Source organism: Gobio gobio, assembly GCF_949357685.1.
Source record: "Gobio gobio genome assembly, chromosome: 4".
NCBI classification, from domain to species: Eukaryota; Metazoa; Chordata; class Actinopteri; order Cypriniformes; family Gobionidae; genus Gobio; species Gobio gobio.
In genome coordinates, this window is record NC_137100.1 from 61,167,738 (window position 1) to 61,187,463 (window position 19,726).

At 37.8% G+C, this 19,726-nt stretch overlaps 1 protein-coding gene across 2 annotated transcripts in view; it reads left to right on the forward strand.

The window, feature by feature from the left end:
• The window catches only part of pdlim5a (PDZ and LIM domain 5a), a 91,780-nt gene that overhangs the window by 12,511 nt on the left and 59,543 nt on the right, over positions 1–19,726 (forward strand). For both annotated transcript variants that reach the window (XM_079815878.1, XM_079815877.1), the window contains exon 3: positions 11,117–11,268. In XM_079815878.1, coding sequence (XP_079672004.1) covers positions 11,117–11,268 — 152 coding nt within the window. The remainder of the gene's footprint in view (positions 1–11,116; positions 11,269–19,726) is intronic.

Genomic DNA, 19,726 nt, shown 5'->3' on the forward strand with positions numbered 1-19,726 from the left:
CCCAAAAGGCTCAAATCAGGATATGGGTAGAAAAAATAACCGAAGATTTTTAGAATGCATGTAAGGTGTATTTTGGCAGCAGGTCTGTTCTGTATTATAGAAACATTATAGTCACACTATCACTCTATTAATACTATAGTCAAGTTTGTAGAAACACACACGCACAGTAAATAACATGTATCTGTTGGATCCATTTAAATGGCCCTTATGGGAAAACATTACAGTTTAATGAAGATATCTTTGCTTTCCATGAAACCTGATATGGTGTCATAAATAATTTAGCTGAATTGTTAATGATATGGCCATTAAGTACAAGTTGTACCACTTCTACTCATCAAGTTAGCTGATTCTGCTTCCAGTCTCACAAATAAATCTGCTCAAAACCACCTGTAAGATTCCACATGTGAACGTGAGATGGGCAGGAAACAAACTCAACCATTCATTCAGCCATTTATGCCATTTGATTACGCAGCACTTTGCAGTACTTGATTCTGATTGGTCATTCTGAGATCAAAACCGGTGATATAAATGCTTTTGCCTTTCATGCTCACCAAGGCTGTATTTATTTGATCAAAAATACAGTAAAAACAATAATATTATGAAATATTATTACAATTTAAGAGTTATTTTCTATGTTAATATATTGTCAAATGTAATTTATTCCTGTGATGCAAAGCTGAATTTTCAGCATGGGCACCCTGACTGGTCTGCGGCTATGCCGCCCCATACACAACAAAATGTGATGCACTGTGCATTCTGACACCTTTCTATCAGAACCAGCATTAACTTCTTGAGTAATCTGAGCTCCAGTAGCTCGTCTGTTTGATCAGACCACACGGGCCAGCCTTCGCTCCCCACGTGCATCAATGAGCCTCGGCCGCCCATGACCCTGTCACCGGTTCTCCACTGTTCCTCCATGACCCTGTCACCGGTTCTCCACTGTTCCTCCATGACCCTGTGGCCGGTTCTCCACTGTTCCTCCATGACCCTGTGGCCGGTTCTCCACTGTTCCTCCATGACCCTGTGGCCAGTTCTCCACTGTTCCTCCATGACCCTGTGGCCGGTTCTCCACTGCTCTGACCCAGTCGTCTAGCCGTCACAATCTGGCCCTTGTCAAACTCACTCAAATCCTTACGCTTGTCCATTTTTCCTGCTTCTAACACATCAACTTTGAGGACAAAATGTTCATTTGCTGCCTAATATACCCCACACACTAACAGGTGCTGTGATGAAGAGATACTGGGCCTCATTTATGAAATTAACGTCTGAAAGAAAACTGGGTGTACAGCCGTCTCCACGCAAATTTGGCATTTATCAATATATTTGAGCAGTGGCTACGATCAAATCTCACATCAGGTTTTAGCTCATGTACGCAAGTTTTTGAGTTCGTGTGAACTTGCATGCAGCAGCAAATCTGGCGGAGAATTTTAATGAGAGCATTTTGATCATTTCGATTTATTTTTCTGACAAAGTTCATTATCGACCATTAATCCTTAAGATTAGAAAGTCAAAATAAATTAGCTTTACATGCGCAAATAGCAGCATAACAACAGAATGCCTTTTGTGACACACTAACGCATTGTATTTGTTTTCTTTATATATTTATTTTATTAAATCTAACTGATCACACATGCAGGCGCCTCACACACACAACATATCAGTTCTAGCGTTGTTAACTTGACATTTCAGCTATTCATCATCAAATACAGTCAACCAAACATAATTTACTCTGCTCAAAGTAAATGGTCTGCTGTAAAAATCAGTGTGCCCAGCGCCCAACCAAACATATTTTTGCACATTGGATGGTGTTTTCCATGGATATTGGAACACGAATAAAGTACAAAGTCTTTACATAATGGCTTCGTTTCATGGCAAATATGGAAACATATTTATATTTTTGCCGAATGAGAGACTAGCCCCATACAGTTTAATTTTCGCTTTAAATAAATTCATTTTGGCTTGAATGCCACTATGACTAATATCTAATTTGTATTTTTTAAAATATTTTATTATATATTTTTATAGCTATTTATTTTTCATTCATGTACTGTTCTGAAAACTTTCAAGATTTATCAATGTTTTTGAGTCAATCATATCATTCACGTCAAGAAATCATATTTTATATATATAATAACAAGGAATATATATATATATATATATATATATATATATATATATATATATATATATATATATATATATATATATATATATATATATATATATATAATTATTCCTTTTTATTGAATTATTATATTATTTAATTTTATTTTATAGAATATGTGATTTGGTGTGATTTTCTTAGGCAGAAAAGTGCCCTTAAGTGAATAATCACCCAATTTTTTTCAAACGCAGCCAGTTATTACAACCCAGAACCGAATAAAATGCCTCTTTGTCTGACTTTTCAAACACATGACTTAATTATTTGCGTAGATCTGTTCGGTGTAACGCGATGAAGCAAATGGTATCCGTCTCAGACACTTCATCTGAATATTACTGCACACATTTTCTCAGCAATGACGTTTCTTGACAGTTTTGGCCGGTCTTTATATACAGACTGCATTCTGCTCAGAGTATTGATTGCGACAGCACTCGCGCCGTTTTATGAGCATTCACAGCTAGTTTATGTGTGTTTAGATTAAAATTAATGAACGCACCTAGTTTAACTGCATGGGTCAGTGTGTCTCTGAGGGACATTTATGAAGTTGAATAGGCCTTCTGTTCGCCGAGCAGCCGTGCAACACCTTCAGAAACAGTAAAACCACTGATGCTGGAGTGGCGGGCCATCTGGATGCGGTATGACGTCACAGTTACACTGTGTAAAATCCTGTTATATTTCAGCTTTATATGTGCAATTGTGTGTTTGGACAATTGAACACATTCATTCAAAACATGAATGAGACTATATTTGTTTCTTTTATAATACTTTTATATCCTTTTTGGTGCCAGCATCCTAATTCCTGCATGCTTCATTGTATTTAGCTAAACATCTCCTATGTGGTCAATGCTTATGAATGATTCATTTAAAGGGGACATATCATGAAATTCAGAGTTTTTCTGTGTTTAAAGGATTAGTTCACTTCAAAATGAAAAGTCCTGATAATTTACTCATCCCCATCTCATCCAAGATGTCTTTCTTTCTTCAGTCAAAAATTAATAAAAAAAAATTTGAGGAAAATATTCCAGGATTTTTCTCCATATGATGGTTTTCAATGGCAACCAACGGGTTGAAGGTCCAAATCAATGCAGTTTCAAAGGGCTTCGAAGAGCTTCAGAGGCTCTGCACGATCCCAGACAAGGAATAGGGTCTTATCTTACCATCGGCCATTTTCTACAAAACCCATTTGAATAACCTCAAATGCGCGACTTATGTTCCTCTTCACAACGTGTTGTCATCACGTCGGAAAGGCCACGGTACGTGGAAGTACCGTCCCAGTGTTAAAACGAACGTGCAAGACGATATCAAACGGCCTTTTCAAAAATAAAGGTAAAATAACGATGTTGGACAATTTTAAAGTTGGAGGAGAACATGAGATGGAGTTTTTCGGCACTGGGACTTCCACGTGCGTCACGGCCGTGACCTTTCCAATGTGACAGCGTCATACGCAGTGAAGAAGAACAACACAGAAGTTGCGCATTTGAGGATAAAAATGTGTGTCATTTTTAGAAAATGACAGATGGTTTCACCGGCTGGGATCGTGCAGAGCCTCTGAAGCGCTTCGAAGCGCTGTGAAACTGCATTGATTTGGACCTTCAACATTTTGGTTGCCATTGAAGTCTATGATGGGGAGGAAAATCCTGGAATGTTTTCCTCAAAAAACTTAATAGGTTTGCGACTGAAGAAAGAAAGACATGAAGATCTTGGATGAGATGGGGGTGAGTAAATTATCAAGAAATTTTAACTAATTAAAAAAAACTAATCCTTCGAATGCTATAATCGGGTCCCCGGTGCATCTACCAAACCAGAAAACGTGAAAAGGGCAATCCAGTAACTTTTTTTTTGGTAAGCCTCTCTCTGCAAGCATGGGAAAATATGAGCCGCTCCGATTTCGCTCCCCTACCGCCCCTTAGCAAGATGACAACATAAGTTATAACCGTAATTAAACTAAACTACCTGTTCCATCTACATGCAGCAGATATTCTCTGGCTCTGAAAGCATCTTACAACAGTTCCCACACCAGCGATTTATAGATTATCGTGACAGAATATGCTAATCAATGACTTGAAGATAGTTAACTCCACATCACTACATAAATTAATCAACTAACCATTCAAAAATGTCCTGATGCATTCTACGTTGTCACGTCTTCTTGAGTCTCTCCATCATTGTCTGACTCTGGTTTGAACATAGACTGGTTAAACCCAGCCCGATCTGCCGGCGATTTGATTTCGCCCTGCAGCTCAGGCTGGAAACCTGTTACAAATTTGCGGGGACCAATCACAAACCAGCTTATCCACCTGGCGCACTATTGGCAGGTTTAACACAATGACGGATAGAGAAGCGATGGATCGTTGGTCTGATTGGTTGAAGGACTATCCAATTGCGTACAGAGTCATTTGAACTATGCCCGTTGATCACACCTCTTGTGCAGTAGAAAATACAGAGCAGACTCCCCAGACCAATGTTCAATCTTAAAAGATTGAGCTTGGTCTGGTGATAGCAGACAAGTTTGAACAAAAAAGGCTGAACGGTTTCTGACATTTTCAGTGCGAGACTGCATGAGGTAATTTGAGCTGCTAACACAAGCTCTTGAAACTCCCTGAAAGGGGGCGGGAGCAGCAGCTCATTTGCATTTAAAGGGACACATAATAATGGCGCACTTTTGCTCACCCACAAAAAGCGACAATTTTAACATGCTATAAAAAAAATTATATTTTGAGCTAAAACTTCACATGCAAGTCTGGGGACATCAGAGACTTATTTTACATCTTGTAAAAAGGGGCCCCTTTAAAGAATCACCCAATTTCTATGCTGGTACTAAGTGTCTCTTGAGCAAAAGTGTTTGAATCCACTAACACAGCAGAAAACATTTGCAACACTGAAACCAGCAGCCCTCTAATTACTAATGTGGCGACTTGATGTTCTAAACCACCGTCACACCACACGAGTAAACAAGTCGTGAAAATATTTAACACCATGCCGAGCTAAAACATGCGATACACACCAAAAATGTGTGTTTGCTTACAGGCTGTTTGAGTAAGCTGTTGTTCTAAACCTCTATGACTTACTTTTTTCCATTGAAAACAAAATAACTAAGGATGTAGCTTTTTCCATGCAATGGAAGCATTCAGTGACCAAGGTCTGAAAATGGTCAGAAAGGGCCATGGTGAAATATTCCACGTTTAATGAGGTCTGTGTATCAGTGTTGTGTGAGGGGAAAGACTGAAATTATAGTGGCTTTTAGCTGAAATGAGCGCTGAAATTAGCTGCCAAATATTGGATCTCGTACGTCACATGCATGAGCTCATTAAGCTCATTTATGCTTCCGCATCTACATGTTTTTTTTTTAAAGGCACACTATTGACGCTTTTCCACTGCATGGTACGGCTCGGTACGGCTCACTTAAATAGTACCACCTTGAGCTTCCAAGCGAGCCGTACCGATACTAAAATACGATTTGTAAACACTGCAGATAACTGATTGGCCAGAGAGAATCGTCACTTCCAGCGTCATTGGATTTGAGACACGAGACACCAAACCTGCTAGAAACAAACTTCATCCTCTAGCAGTGAAAAACATCCACATGGTGAGAATCAAGAACACCATTCCATCGATATGCTCCATTGCTCCTGTGTTGTGCGTTTGTTTGTGTCACATTTACAATGATGTCACGGCAGTAGAGGCGCAGCAACTATAACGATCAGTCTATAATCCCACCCACTTTGAAGCGGTACTAAAATGCAGTGGAAAACCAATCCGAGCCAAAGCAAAGTGAGCCGAGTTGTGCCGCGTCATACCACGAAGTGGAAAAGCACCATAAGTAACTTTTGGAAAAAGAAAAAAACACATGCATGCATTTGACTCTGCGTGACTGTGTGGATGAATATGGTTATCCTACTGATCATAAAACATTCACTACTAGGCTTAAGCGATATAACCAATTTAGATGAAAAGAATCTCAAGCCGACTAGCTACAGACGTTACTGTATCTTTACCCATTAATAGACACGCTACACTCTAAAAAATTCTGGGTTAAAAACAACCCGAGTTGGGTTGAAAATGGACAAACCCAGCAATTGGGTTGTTTTAACCCAGTGAATGGGTCGTTTTAACCCAGCGGGTGGGTTAAATGTTTGCTTAAAACAACCCAATTGCTGGGTTAGTCCATTTTCAACCCAACTTGGGTTGTTTTTAACCCAGCATTTTTTAGAGTGTACTTCCTTGAAAATAAATCTCAGCACAGCTTTACAACAACCATAATGAGACGAGCCTTCACAATAGATGATGCTTTACAATGAACTCTGTCAGAGAGCTACATTTGGCAGTTTATCTGTGCAATAAAATACCTCACTCACCTGTTGAGTATTAAAACGCCATCATCTCCGCGCCACTTTTACAACATTTCAAATCCCTCAGTTCTCGCCATCTCTGAAAAGCCAAGCCAATGTTTATTCTTGTTTTATTACGAGCTCTGTCGCGTTCTCTTTTTGACTGAGACTCCTCCTCTTGTTTTTTTTAACGGGTGATTCCCGTTATTCCCGAGATTTAGCTGCTCCAAGTCGCTCGTTGTGACATCTAACGCCATTCCCACACCATACACGAGACACGAAAGTAACCAAAGCAACTTTTCTCTATTTACGGATATGAGAAGACACGCAACGGTCCGCAATTTCCCGCAAAAAAAACCATCCCAACAGATCTAAAATATAAACAATTATAATAGGCTTACCATAGTGAAACAGGGTCAGACAGAAACTTCATTATTTAAATGTTGTTAATTTTGAACAACAAAAATGTACATAGTGTACCTTTTTAAATAAATCAATACTTTTATTTAGCAAATATAGATTAAATTGACCAAAAGTGACAGAAAAGACATTTATAATGTTTATTTATAATTGAAATAGATTTGAAATAAATGCTGTTCTTTTGAGCTTTCTATTCAACAAAGAATCCTGAAAATAATCTGAAGCAGCATAACTGTGTAACATGTTCTGTTTTAGTTTAGTTTTCACTCTTCCTGTTTTCCTTCTTAGTTCCCAGTTAATTTTCCTGTTTGTTAATTAGTTTCATAGTCCGTAATTCCACACACCTGTTTCTATTTGATTACGTTCTCTGTGTGTTTAAACCCCGAGTTCTGTCTGTTCATGGTTTCGTATCCTCAGTTTAACCTGGTTATGTCTGTTTATTTCTCCCACGATCCCCTGTGTATTCCTGGTATTCCTTCTCCGTCATGCGCTTCACTACACCTACAGCCATGACAAACTGTTTTCAACATTGATAATAATAATGAATGTTTCTTGAGCAGCAAATCAGCATATTAGAATGATTTCTGATCATGTGACACTGAAGACTGGAGTAATGATGCTGAAAATTCAGCTTTGACCACAGGAATAAATTACATTTTAAATATTTTTAGTTGTAATAATAATATTTAAATTCTTTACAGCTCTTACTGTATTTTTGATCAAATAAATCCAGCCTCTGAGCAGAAGAGACTTACAAACCCTGATCTAATTTATTAGATCTCAATTAGAGCGCACAAGCCGCTGGGTTGTGAGTCACAAGTACCAAAATGAGTGGCTTACAGTGCTTAAAGGAACACTCCCCTTTTTTAAAAATTAGGCTCATTTTCCAAGAGTTAATGAAAATTGTCCCCAGCACGCTCCCTGTGCAAACAGGTTGTCACGTTGGTTAGCCATAGTAAAATCATTGCGCCGCTGCACTCATGGTACGGCAGTAAAGCTCCTTGATTATTACGCAGGAATGAGAGAATAGTTCCTAGCCATATCGGTCTAGAAAATCACAAATTTTAATTTTTCCGTCAGTCTTAGTACACAATGTAACAACAGAAGAGTCAAGTTTTAAAAGTTGAGCATATTTTCAAAAATAGTGGAGTGTTCCTTTAAACAGTCAGTTACTTACAAAATTATGTCAAAATGCCCGTCTTTTGGAACATTAGTTGGGAAAGAAGTTGTGTAAAACAATGAATTGGATCCGTGCATTAACTCTTAAAGGGACAGCAGCCTAATATTCCTGCTGCTGTCTGTCATTAATTTTAATCAAAGAACAAAAGATTAAAAAAATCACTCTCTGCTTTTTACTGAATAAGTTTTATAACTTTTATCGTAACAATTAATCTATATAACATTTTTACAATAAAGACTATCCATTTGTTATTTTACATTTGATTACTTTCTGAAGTATTTCTTACCTGAATAATAACCTACCACCTGAAAAACTTTCATAGCTCTTTATTCTATTGCATTTTAAATGCTGTTGTTTGCAATTTGTTTATTTGTTCTTATTTTATTACTGACTTTTTACTTCAGTAATGAGAAGTCGATTTTTTTAATATGCTGTCAATTAAAGTTCTTAGAAAAAAGCGTAATCGGTCAAAAATCAGTATCGGCAGGTCACACTTACAAAAAAATCAGAATCGTCCAAGAAAATGGCAATATTTAATGCTGCAGTAAGACTCAAACCAGTCCTCTCTGCCCTACGGACGACTCAGGACCTTGAAAGGCCTGGGAACAATGCAGAACCAACCTGGCCCCATTCACTAAACATACATTTGTACACACATTCACACACACACTCGCGCCTTGTTCTTCATCAGATCTCATATTGGTCCCATTTCCTTTCCTTTGAAACTTCTTCCGTACACTGATTTCAGATGTGTTTATTGTGTGTGTTGATGTGTGTGTGTGTGTGCAGTGTCCGCTGTTGTCCTCGAGGGCACAGCATACATCTGTTCTGTAACTCAACTAAATCAAAGACTTACACACCACATGTTCTCGAATGCATTAATGAGAAAACCCAAGAAGCTTTTACAATCGCACACGATGGCTAAAAAACAACCCCAAAACACGTGTTTGTGAGTTAATTATTTGTTTCCACCTCCAAACTGGCTTTTGCTTTACTAAGGCGAGATTGCGGTTTGGTGAATAACGGCATCTGTGTTGTCTTTAGCCATTTTTTGGGTGCTGTTGTGCTGTAATTGCTCTCAGATGCTCCTTGTGTTGTATTTCTGTTTACTCTCCAATGGAAACAGAAGTAATGACAGAAATCACTTTTTGAAAAAATAATAACAGTTTTGTGTTATTGCGGCCTCAAACCAGCGACGCTGCATACTTATAACACATGTTTTTGACCAGGTTCTTGTCTTTCCGCCACATAAATGCTTTTCTCGAGTGCATTTCAATGAGTGCCGCTTTCATGCAGGATTGTGGCAAAACAATGATGAATGAGATGTAGTTTCAAACGTTTACAGTGTCTCGTATAAAAGGCAGCTGAGCACACATGAAAGCATATGTCTGCCATCTGCAGGGTTTCTGTTTATATAAGATATAATCTTATTAAAGAGGTGGTCATGTGATAATTGATGAGCACTTGAGTGGTTTGAGATTGAAAGCCGACTGCGGTCTATGAGTTTGCTGCCCTGCTGTAATGTCACGCTTGACTTGCGCATCAGGCTGGGATTTCAGAGTTATCTTTTCTTTAATTCAGTTTGAATTGGCCCGACCGCAACGGCCTCAGGTTCGCAGGGACGTCCGTTGTGATTTACACATGCACCACTTGAACTGGATTTGTTGCACTAAACATGAACTTTTGTCCCGTTTCAGAGCTGAGTTGTTTACTGTTGAAAGCTCAGCTGTCTTTGAAGTAAATCTCTTCTTTTACTGATAGTCTCTTTTTGTTTCCTAAAGATTTCACAGTGAAACCCAAGTTCAAAAGTGCAGCTCATGTCTGTTTTAGACACTTATTTGAATTCTGATTTGTTCACTACCGTTCTAAAATATTTGAAAAGAAATTATTACTTTTATTCAGCAAGGATGCATTTAATGGATCAAAAGTGACATTAAAGACATTCATAATGTCAATTTCAGATAAATTCTGTTCTTTTAAACTTTCTATTTCATCAAAGAATCCTGAAAAATGTGTCACGGTTTCATTAGAAATATTAGTGTTTTCAACACTGATATTAAGAAATGTTGCTTGAGCAGCAAATCCTCATATTAGACTGATTCCTGAAGGATCATGTGACACTGAAGACTGGAGTAATGATGCGGAAAATTCAGCTTTACATCATAGGAATAAATTACATTTGAAAACATATTCAAATAGAAAACAAGTTTTTCAAATTGAAATATTTTTGTACAAAATTACTGTTTTACTGCATAAGGACATTTCAAAAATCATGCCAACCCTAAACTATTGAATTGTCTAAAAAAATATGTCACAATAGTACTGTTTACTGTATTTTTATTCAAATAAATGCAGCCTTGGTGAGCATAAAAACTTTCAAAAACATTTACAAATTCTTAATTTTTTTTTAGAAACTTTTGACCGGTAGTGCATTTAAAAAAGCATCCCCAAATCAATCAATTTACTGAATAATATGACTATTCCGGATGCACCGATAACCATTTTTTAAGGACTGAGTATGAGTACCGATATTTTTTTCTGGTACTCGCCAATACCGATACCTATACATTTATTAATTATTGTTTTCTTTTTCTTTTTTGGTGATGTGACAGTTTTACAAGCACATCTACTGCTAGCAGCAAATTCTCCGTGCTCATTTTTTGTGTTTTAATTTCAGGTTTAATTTGCGCTTAAAATTATATCAGTTACATCACGTGATGTATCGGCCTTTGGTATCGGGGGTATTTTACGAGTATGAGTACAAGTACATGAGCTTGGTATCGGGCCTGATATCGATACCTATTGATGCATATGCATTATGCAGATAATGTCAATCAGTTAGCAACAGATTTTGAAGGTGACGTGTAGTTTTACTATCAGAACAAATGGCAATCGCAATCTGTTTGTATGAGCATCTGGACTACAGCATGCATAACACCGATGTAGTCAGAAGTCTCCATCTTGCTCTTGCAGGCTTCTCTGTGTGTCACTATGTTGTTTTTAATCATTAGCTTTGTGTCTTTCCAGCTGACGGATGGAGGAAAGGCTGCTAAAGCGGGAGCCGCTGTGGGAGATCTGGTCCTGTCCATTGATGGCATCAACACTGACGGCATGAACCACCTTGAGGCTCAGAATAAGATTAAAGCCAGCACAGACAAACTCAACCTCTCTTTAAAGAAGTAAGAATATGCATGCACCGCTTTGGTGATGAAAACAAAACAAAACATTTTGGACACTCAGATATAGGCAGTGTTGTGGGTAACGCGTTACAAAGTAACGCGTTAGAGTACTCTAATTACTTTTTTCCTGAAATGTGTAACTTAACGCGTTAGTTTCGTGCGTAAGTAATCAGTAACTTCGTTATTTTTTAAAAAAAGTAATCCGTTATTTTAAGGAAAGGAAAATCCCGACTGCAGCCTGCTTTTTGTCAGACAGTAGGCCTAGGTCTACTGTGCCACCTGCGGATGTATCAGCGGAGCCGAAGCTCTGTGATCGTAAAGTCAATGGCTGTGATAGCCTACGTCTGTGCCCTGCGCCTGACCCTGTGTGTGTGTGGGGTTTTTTTTTTTTTTCGAACTCCCGGCAAGATGGCAGAGAGGACAGCGTTTGGTTTATGGAAGTACGCACATTATTTTCAATTTGTCAACGAAAAAGAAAAGAACATAACGGTAAAATGCCCACTCTGCGTTGGTGAAAAGCCTGCTGAGGAGGACGACGGTGGTGCACCAGCTCCAAAGCAACAGCGTTTGAGTTTTAACTCTGCTAAAACAGTCCCCATCAGTGAGGTTCACAAACTTGTGGCCGGTTATGTAGTCGAGGAGATGCAAAAACACTGGATTTAAAAGACAGTCTCTCCCGGATGACATCTGGCCTGCCGCCTGCCTGATGTTATAGTTGAGGTAAAATTGTTTTTTCGTCTGTTTTTTGTTTTTGCTCATTTCTTACCAAGCTTTACTAAAATATTTTTAGGCGAAGGAGGTAACTTTACGTGACAAACTCAAAAAAATGAGAATTAACAAAGGCAATAGAAGGTCATCCATCCATTTTTCCCCAAAACGCTATAAATCCATCCTTTAAAAAAAATAATAATTATGGTTTTGTATTTTTTTTTTTAAAGTATTTTGTCATTTATGAGGAAAAAACAATGTTACGTGACAGTTCTTCTCCATTACGGACGCGACCACCCTGAAAGCGCCGCGGCACTAAAGACTTTAAAACTTTCACAGAGACCTCAAAAAGAAAGCACAAAGCCTTTCTTTAAAACGAATTTCGTTTTGTATTAATTGTATCTTAATTTTAATCCATGTTTCATTAACTAATTTCCTGGATGGATTTAATAAATAAAAAGTAAATAGGCTATCTTGATTTTGTAGGCTATTTTTTTTAATTATAGCCTAAGTGAAAAATATTAGGCTGTGTATACCGACATGGATCAATTATTCATATTAAATTTCATCTGTCTTTTGTAGGCATTTGCTGACTGTCTTTCCTGTTATTGTTATCCTGCAGTGTTAATTTAGTCGGATGACTGACGTTATTCATTGTCGGGAGTCACGACTTCTAGGTGCATTTAAAGGGGCCGGGGGCTGTGTCTGTCATGTGTGAGCCGCTGCAAACGGCTTTTAATTTTTGGTAACGCATGAGTACTCTAACGCGTTACTTTTATGAATAGGTAACGCTGTATCATAACTGATTACTTTTAATTGATGGTAACGTTGTAACCTAACTAACTACTTTCCAAAGTAACTATACCCAACACTGGATATAGGAAATAGTACTGTCCAGTATTTAAATTTGGGTCGCACTTTATTTTACAGTCCTGTTCAACATGTACATACTATGTACTTATTATAGTAGTCACAATAACTGGGTAATAACTAGACACTAACCCTGAACCTAAACCTAACCTTAACCCATGTAGTCACCTTATATTACCCAGTACTTTACGCTGTAAAATAAAGTGCAACCCAATTTTTTGTTTATTTTTTATAAAAGTCTATTTTCTGAATATTTCTGCAGTATGTATATGTGCACAGTATGCAAATATGTATGCACAGAATACACAAATAACCTACTACCTTTGCCAAAATGTGCAGTATATAACAATGCATGGAATAATTTATCCCACAATGCAATGTGCTTGCATTGAACTTCCATTATCAGTTGGGTATTTTTATTTTATTTTATTGATTTAATTCATTTTTATTTATTACGTATTTTATGTTTTTTTATTTTATTTTATTTTATTTCTTCAAGGTGATAACTGAATTCCACTCACTGAATTTAACATGTGACAACAATAGATCATTCTACTGTTTGGAATGTTTATCATTTATTTATTTATTATTTTTGATGAATTAATTTATGTATTTAAAATAAAATAATAATAATTATTATTATTTATATTATTATTTATTTATTCACTCTCAAGGTGAAAACTGAATGCCACTATAGCAACCAGAGCTTCTAACGGCAGCTGCAGTGATGCGATGACTTTACTAATTAACGATTGGCTCTTTCATTTAGAAGGCGGGGCTTATTCGCCATATTGGGCGTTGCACTTTCTCCCATTCATAACTGATTCATGTCTTCAACACTGTCTTCCTATATATAAAGTCTTTGATTTAACATGCATCATGAGATCATGTGACAACAATAGTTCATTCTACTGTTTGGAATGTTTATTTTAGAATAATGCCTTCTGTTCCACTTTCTTTTTTTATATACTATTTTTACAATTATCTGTCAAGCTGCAAACATGATAAAAAATTACCATAAATGTGGTCCCTATAATATTTTAAGACATCTGATAGCTTTGTGTGAGGAACAGAATAACATTTGACAATCTTACCTTTACACAAATTTAAAGAAAGTCCTGACAAATAAAAATGTAAACATTTATAAAAAAAAAAAAGTATTATTTATACAATGCTTTAGTTTTCTTTTATTTGTCATGACTTGATAATTAAGTGAGGGCTAAGACCTCATGAAAGATAAAACAATCATACTTGCATCATAACAGTGTCTTTGAGCCGTGTCGGGTTGGGACCCACTGTTGTCACGCAAACACTCTCAATCTATAGCAAATGCAGAGAACTAGTGGAGTTTACAATTATCTAAACTTTGGACTAGTATGGAATGTGTTTTGGGACCAGAATAAGTGTATGTTTTGTTTGCATGTGTGTGCCAGCTTCCTGTTTCCCTGTTTTGTCCACTAACGGAAAATGTTTTCTCACTGTCAAGCCATGGGAATCACACACACATGCTGACACAGCCAGACTCAGTGTGCCCAGTGGTGACAGGAAAACACTCATGGATTGGTCTAGTGGAAGTGAAAACACCAAGAGAGAGACTGGCAGTGATGGACAGATAAATGAGCTGTGTCAAACACAATGCATATGGGAGAAAATCAGATACAGGCCCATGCAAGATTTATGTTTTTGAATTGCTTATAAAAAATTCCATCCATTTGGATTACACAGTTTTAACACAAACAAATTAATACATTTAATGTGATGCATATTTGGCAGTCATACAGGTGAAATGGGTAAGAAACAAATAACTTTGTGATTTGTACTTTGTACTGCTTTGTAACTTTTCAGACGTTTTGCGTGTTCAAACATGTATAAAAGCATAATAGGTCTTCTTTACATAAAAGCAAATAGATGTAAATAATGAATAAACTATGCTATGTTTAATTTATGTTTGACTGACAAAAAAAGGGTTTTTGGTTTGTTAAAACTGTGTAATCCATATTTTATATGCCTTTAAAAACTCCTAAATGTAGGCCTAAATATGTTAGACAATTATCTAACCCGTTCAAATGCAGAGTGTTGTTTTGATATTCAGTGATGGTAAAGTAATCACCTTCTCTTGATTTTACTGGCTTATTAATAGAACTATACTAGCATCAGCACCATCTGAAACCAGCTGTGTGTGTGTGTGTGTGTGTGTGCATACTTAATGAAGTATGTATGATATGCAGATCTTTATGTTTTATCTGCTGTGTACACACATCTTTATGCAAGTATGTGAAAGCAAACACTCAGAACTGTCTTCTAGTTTTTGCTCTCAGGCCAAGAAGGATTTTCCCGAGCAATTTGGATCTTATAAACATGTTTATAGCATCTACCTGAATATTAACTTCACCCCCGGGTTTCACAGACAAGGTTTAAGCTATAGACTTAGACTAAAATGCATGTTTGAGCCGTTTTAACTGAGAGCGACTTGCTTAGATATCTTAAAGGGATAGTTCACCCAAAAATGAAAATTAGCCCATGATTTACTCACCCTTAAGTCATCCTAGGTGTATAAGACATTCTTCTTTCAGACGAATAAAATCAGAGTTTTGGAGTCAGAGGACATTATTAAAAATGTCCTGGCTCTTCCAAGCTTTATAATGGCAGTGACTTGTTGTGTCATTTTTGAAGTCCATAAAAGTGCAAAATATCCATATTTAAAACTTTATATACTAAAATAACTGGCTTCCGGCAGTCAGCGTTACGCAAGTCGACTTGTGCTAAAAGAGTAACCCTTGACGTGATGTACAGGAGTGTAAGGCCCACTAAAATCGTTCCAATGGAGGCTAACGATCGCGGGTGAAGGTCGCTGCGAGTTCGGTCTTTTCAGCTGGGCAAAGGGATTTAATTCCAATTCATCTTTATCTGACTCCATTTATCATAATCTCGAATTTAGTTAGAATGCCAATTAGTTATTTGGTCATTTATATGTTAAAGGGGTGGTAAAACACATTATTTCGAAGGCTTGATTGTGTTTGTGGGGTGCACTGTAACATGTGTTCATGCTTCGTTTTTAAAAAATTACATTATTTTTCATATATTTGACCTTTATTCTACACTGCTCTGTCCCTCCTTGTAAAACGGTCTGATGGTTTCCGGGTTGTATGAAGCCAGTCCCTCAAAAATACGCGATGGGCTCAGATTGGTTAGCTGGCCCAGTGTGTTGTGATTCGCTAACCGCCTAGTGCACGTTTGTCGGAAACGTCACGCCCCTTACCTTTACCGGAGGCTGTGCTTTGATCAGTATTAGAAACAATGGCATCAGTAAAACCATACCAATCTGAGCCCGAATCAGACCCAGAACATTTTAGTGAAGATGATCGAGCAGAACCTGTTCAACCTGTTCATTCCTCAAGAGTAAAGACTGCGGATCTATAGTGATCGCTACTGAATGGCACTGTTACTTTTGTATTTTTAGAACGATTATAGCCAAATATCTCTCGCAAGATCTATTAACCCAAAACGAACACTAAACATTGGCTTTACTAGTAGCCAAATCACACACAGAACCATGTTTAGCATGCCTGTAGATAAATAATACACAAAAGCTCTAATCATAGAATCATTTACACTAATGCCAAGTTCGCTGTTGAGATTTTAAGGTTAGTGTTTGTAACGTTAGGTGTTCGTCGGATAACGTTAAGTATGAATTAGCATTTAACAAACTGGTTTGCAGAACAGCGTTGTCATCTGTTTACTTCCTTGCTACAACGTAAAATTAACCTATTACAGGAAAACACATCGATGAAAAATAAATCAGACTTACAGGTTGTGGCCCGTAAACAGCTTCTGTTTGTAAATCCAGCTTTCAGGACAAGCCATTGTGCAAATCCTGCATTGAACTCGCGAAGATTGTGGAAGCTTTCCTCTGTGAAATGTGCAGCGCGCGCGTCGTGCATCCACACACTGGCAGTGTTTGTCTCGCGCAGCTGAACCGCGGCTCATGAATTGCAAATACAAACGAATATTGTCCATTATGTCACATTTTCCGGTCTTCTCCTCCGACCCTGTCTGTCTCGTGCTTTATGATGGGCAGCATATATCTGCGACCTGTTCCCCTCTGTCTCAAACACACGTGCATATAACATGCTGTATGTTAAATGCTCTGTAACGCACCCCCATCCCTAGGAAGGCTGAACAAAGCAAGTACCCCAGACCTGCAATCCGGATGAAAATAACAGCGTTTCGTCGGCATTGCAGCAACAACACTCCAGCCTAACTATACCACAACAGCGCCGCGATACAAAATGCCCCCCCCCCCCTTATTATATATTCTCGGAGGAGGGGTTTATGTAAATATTGAGGCTGGTGATGTCATCAACCCTGGAGGAATGTCTGTAGTCGCCTACCGGCCGTTTGCTGTAGTCCTTAGAAACTGATTTCTTTAAAAGCAAATATCTCCCTTTGCTTTAAACTTTGAACGTTGTAACTTTGCAGATGTTGTTTATGCTCAAGCAGCAACATTACACGCTAGCTAAAGTTAGAATACTGAAATCGTGGTTTACCACCCCTTTAATAGTTGACCGCACATTGAATTATTCCGTTTAACCCTTTGTTGAAATTATACCCGTTCATATCCGTTCATCTACTAGAGATAGTTAATAATTCCAGAGTAAGTCAGAATAGACCAAAATGTAACAATTTATTAACAGTCAGGTAATTGTATAATGTCAATTACATAATCAATTCAAAGATAATCCATACATAACATCAAATTCTCTGAAGTAAAGAGTGAAAGATGCATACCTGACTTCTGAATATTACATAACGCTGAGCGTCTAGTAGGCTCCCAGCGTTATGGGCTGAACTGATTACAGTTTCGCGCCCTGAACCTTTTGTCACACCTCCTTATACAGTATGCTCAGACCAAGACAGAAATCTCTTTCAAATGGAAACACGTGTTAACAATGGGAATTTGCATTAATCACTGTCCCATAGACCTGTATTGACATAAGACCAAATGGTTGAAGCCACACCCACCGTAATAAGCAACATTTCTCTAAACTCTTAAAACCTTTATTATCTTATTATTGTTTCCTTCTGTGGTGATGAGATCTTTGTACCAGTCGCACTGAGACATTTCTAACGATATCAAACACGTATAATACTGTATAGTGAGAATTGACATTAAACCATTTAGATTTTGGGTGAATTTTGGGTGATCTCAGCATGAGAGGGAGTAGAAGTTTGGGGGTAGAGGGGGTCAACAGAGAAAGATGTAGAATAGGTGAGACTTGTGTCTCGAATGGTGTGTAAGAGACAGTTCAAATGTTGATTTCCAGAAAATGTCCTTTGTCTTCTCGGGGAGTACTTGTTCTCAATTCAGACATTCTGGCATGCTAGCTTTTTCCAGTCTTACAGGAGCATCGCACGCTTTGACGCCTCTCGTGGATAGGACTGGGCAACAAACTCAAGCCCCTCTTCTCTTATATGGTAATCTTCCGCCATTTCTCTTTAAAAAATCTTTTTTTAGACTCTAATTCATGACCGGTGTTTTGTTTTGCTCTATCCTCTGCGCTTCTGCGTTCGTCAACACACATGCGTCAAGGGTTCGGGTCGAGGGTTACTCTTTTAGCGCAAGTCAACTTGTGGATATTTTTCTTACACAAACGCGGCACTTTGCTTCAGAAGGCCTTTATTAACCCCCCGGAGCCGCGTGGAGCAGTTATATGATGGATAGATGCACTTTTAAGGACTTCAAAAAACTAAACAACAAGTCACTGCCATTATAAAGCTTGGAAGAGCCAGGACATTTTTAATATAACTCTGATTTTATTCTGAAAGAAGACTATCATAGACACCTAGGATGACTTGAGGGTGAGTGTTTTTTTCTAAGACACATTTATAAAATGCCATAATCAAACTAAGGCCTAATCCTAGCTTAATCTAAACCCTGTCTGTGAAACCAAGCCTTAATGGCACCGACATTGCCCACTTGAGTAATTACAGTATATTACATTTATGCAATGATGCAATTTGTTCAAAGAGCCAACAATATACAATTTCACATGAATGTTTAGTAGCTATGTTTAATGAGGCCACAGACTTGCAATGCAATGGTGAGGCATTGCACATTTGTGTATTTGCGTTGAGTACGTTTCAATCAGAAGTGTTACTATTCAGGTATAAAGTTGTTGGCATAATGTCTCTCCACACTGCTTCTCTGTAGTTGACCTGAAAGAGAAATCTGACTATATGAAGACTTTCATTAGAAGCCTTCATTGAGAAGCCCCTTGCAACAAAACTGAAAATGCAAGAAACACTTTTGTTGCATGCTTTGCACTCTGATACATTTGATAATACAGTCATGCATGAAATCGAGCTTACAACAATAGTTGTGTATTCTGACCATATATTTTTTTTTGGAAGCAACATAAATTGCAAATATTTCAAATATTTTGCATATCAGTGGGTTTTGCATGAAATAGGCTAATATTTTTCCAGTTTTCTACTTAGTGGGGATGCACTTTCGTCTGGGTTACCAGGTTATGTTGCGGTTAGGGTTTAGTTTTACCTCTTAAACACATTTTATCTGTTGTTCGTAATTCCAGCAGTCTGCAGGTAATGAGAGATTTTATTCACTAAATTACTTTTGTGTAAATCGGAAACTGTAGAGAATTAAACGTTTTTGAGCAAGACACTCAAGTACCAGATTTTGTGTGTTTGTGTGTGTCCGTGGGCCTTGTTTTTAGTGCTAATGGAGGACGCTTGAGTTTTATTGGAGAGTTCTGTGGAGATGCCAAACTCGGCTTTAGCTGCAGTTATGGTGGAGGGATTTGGAGTTTTACAGGCTTTCTGTTGCTTCTCATGGATGACAGTAGATTACACAGAGAGAACG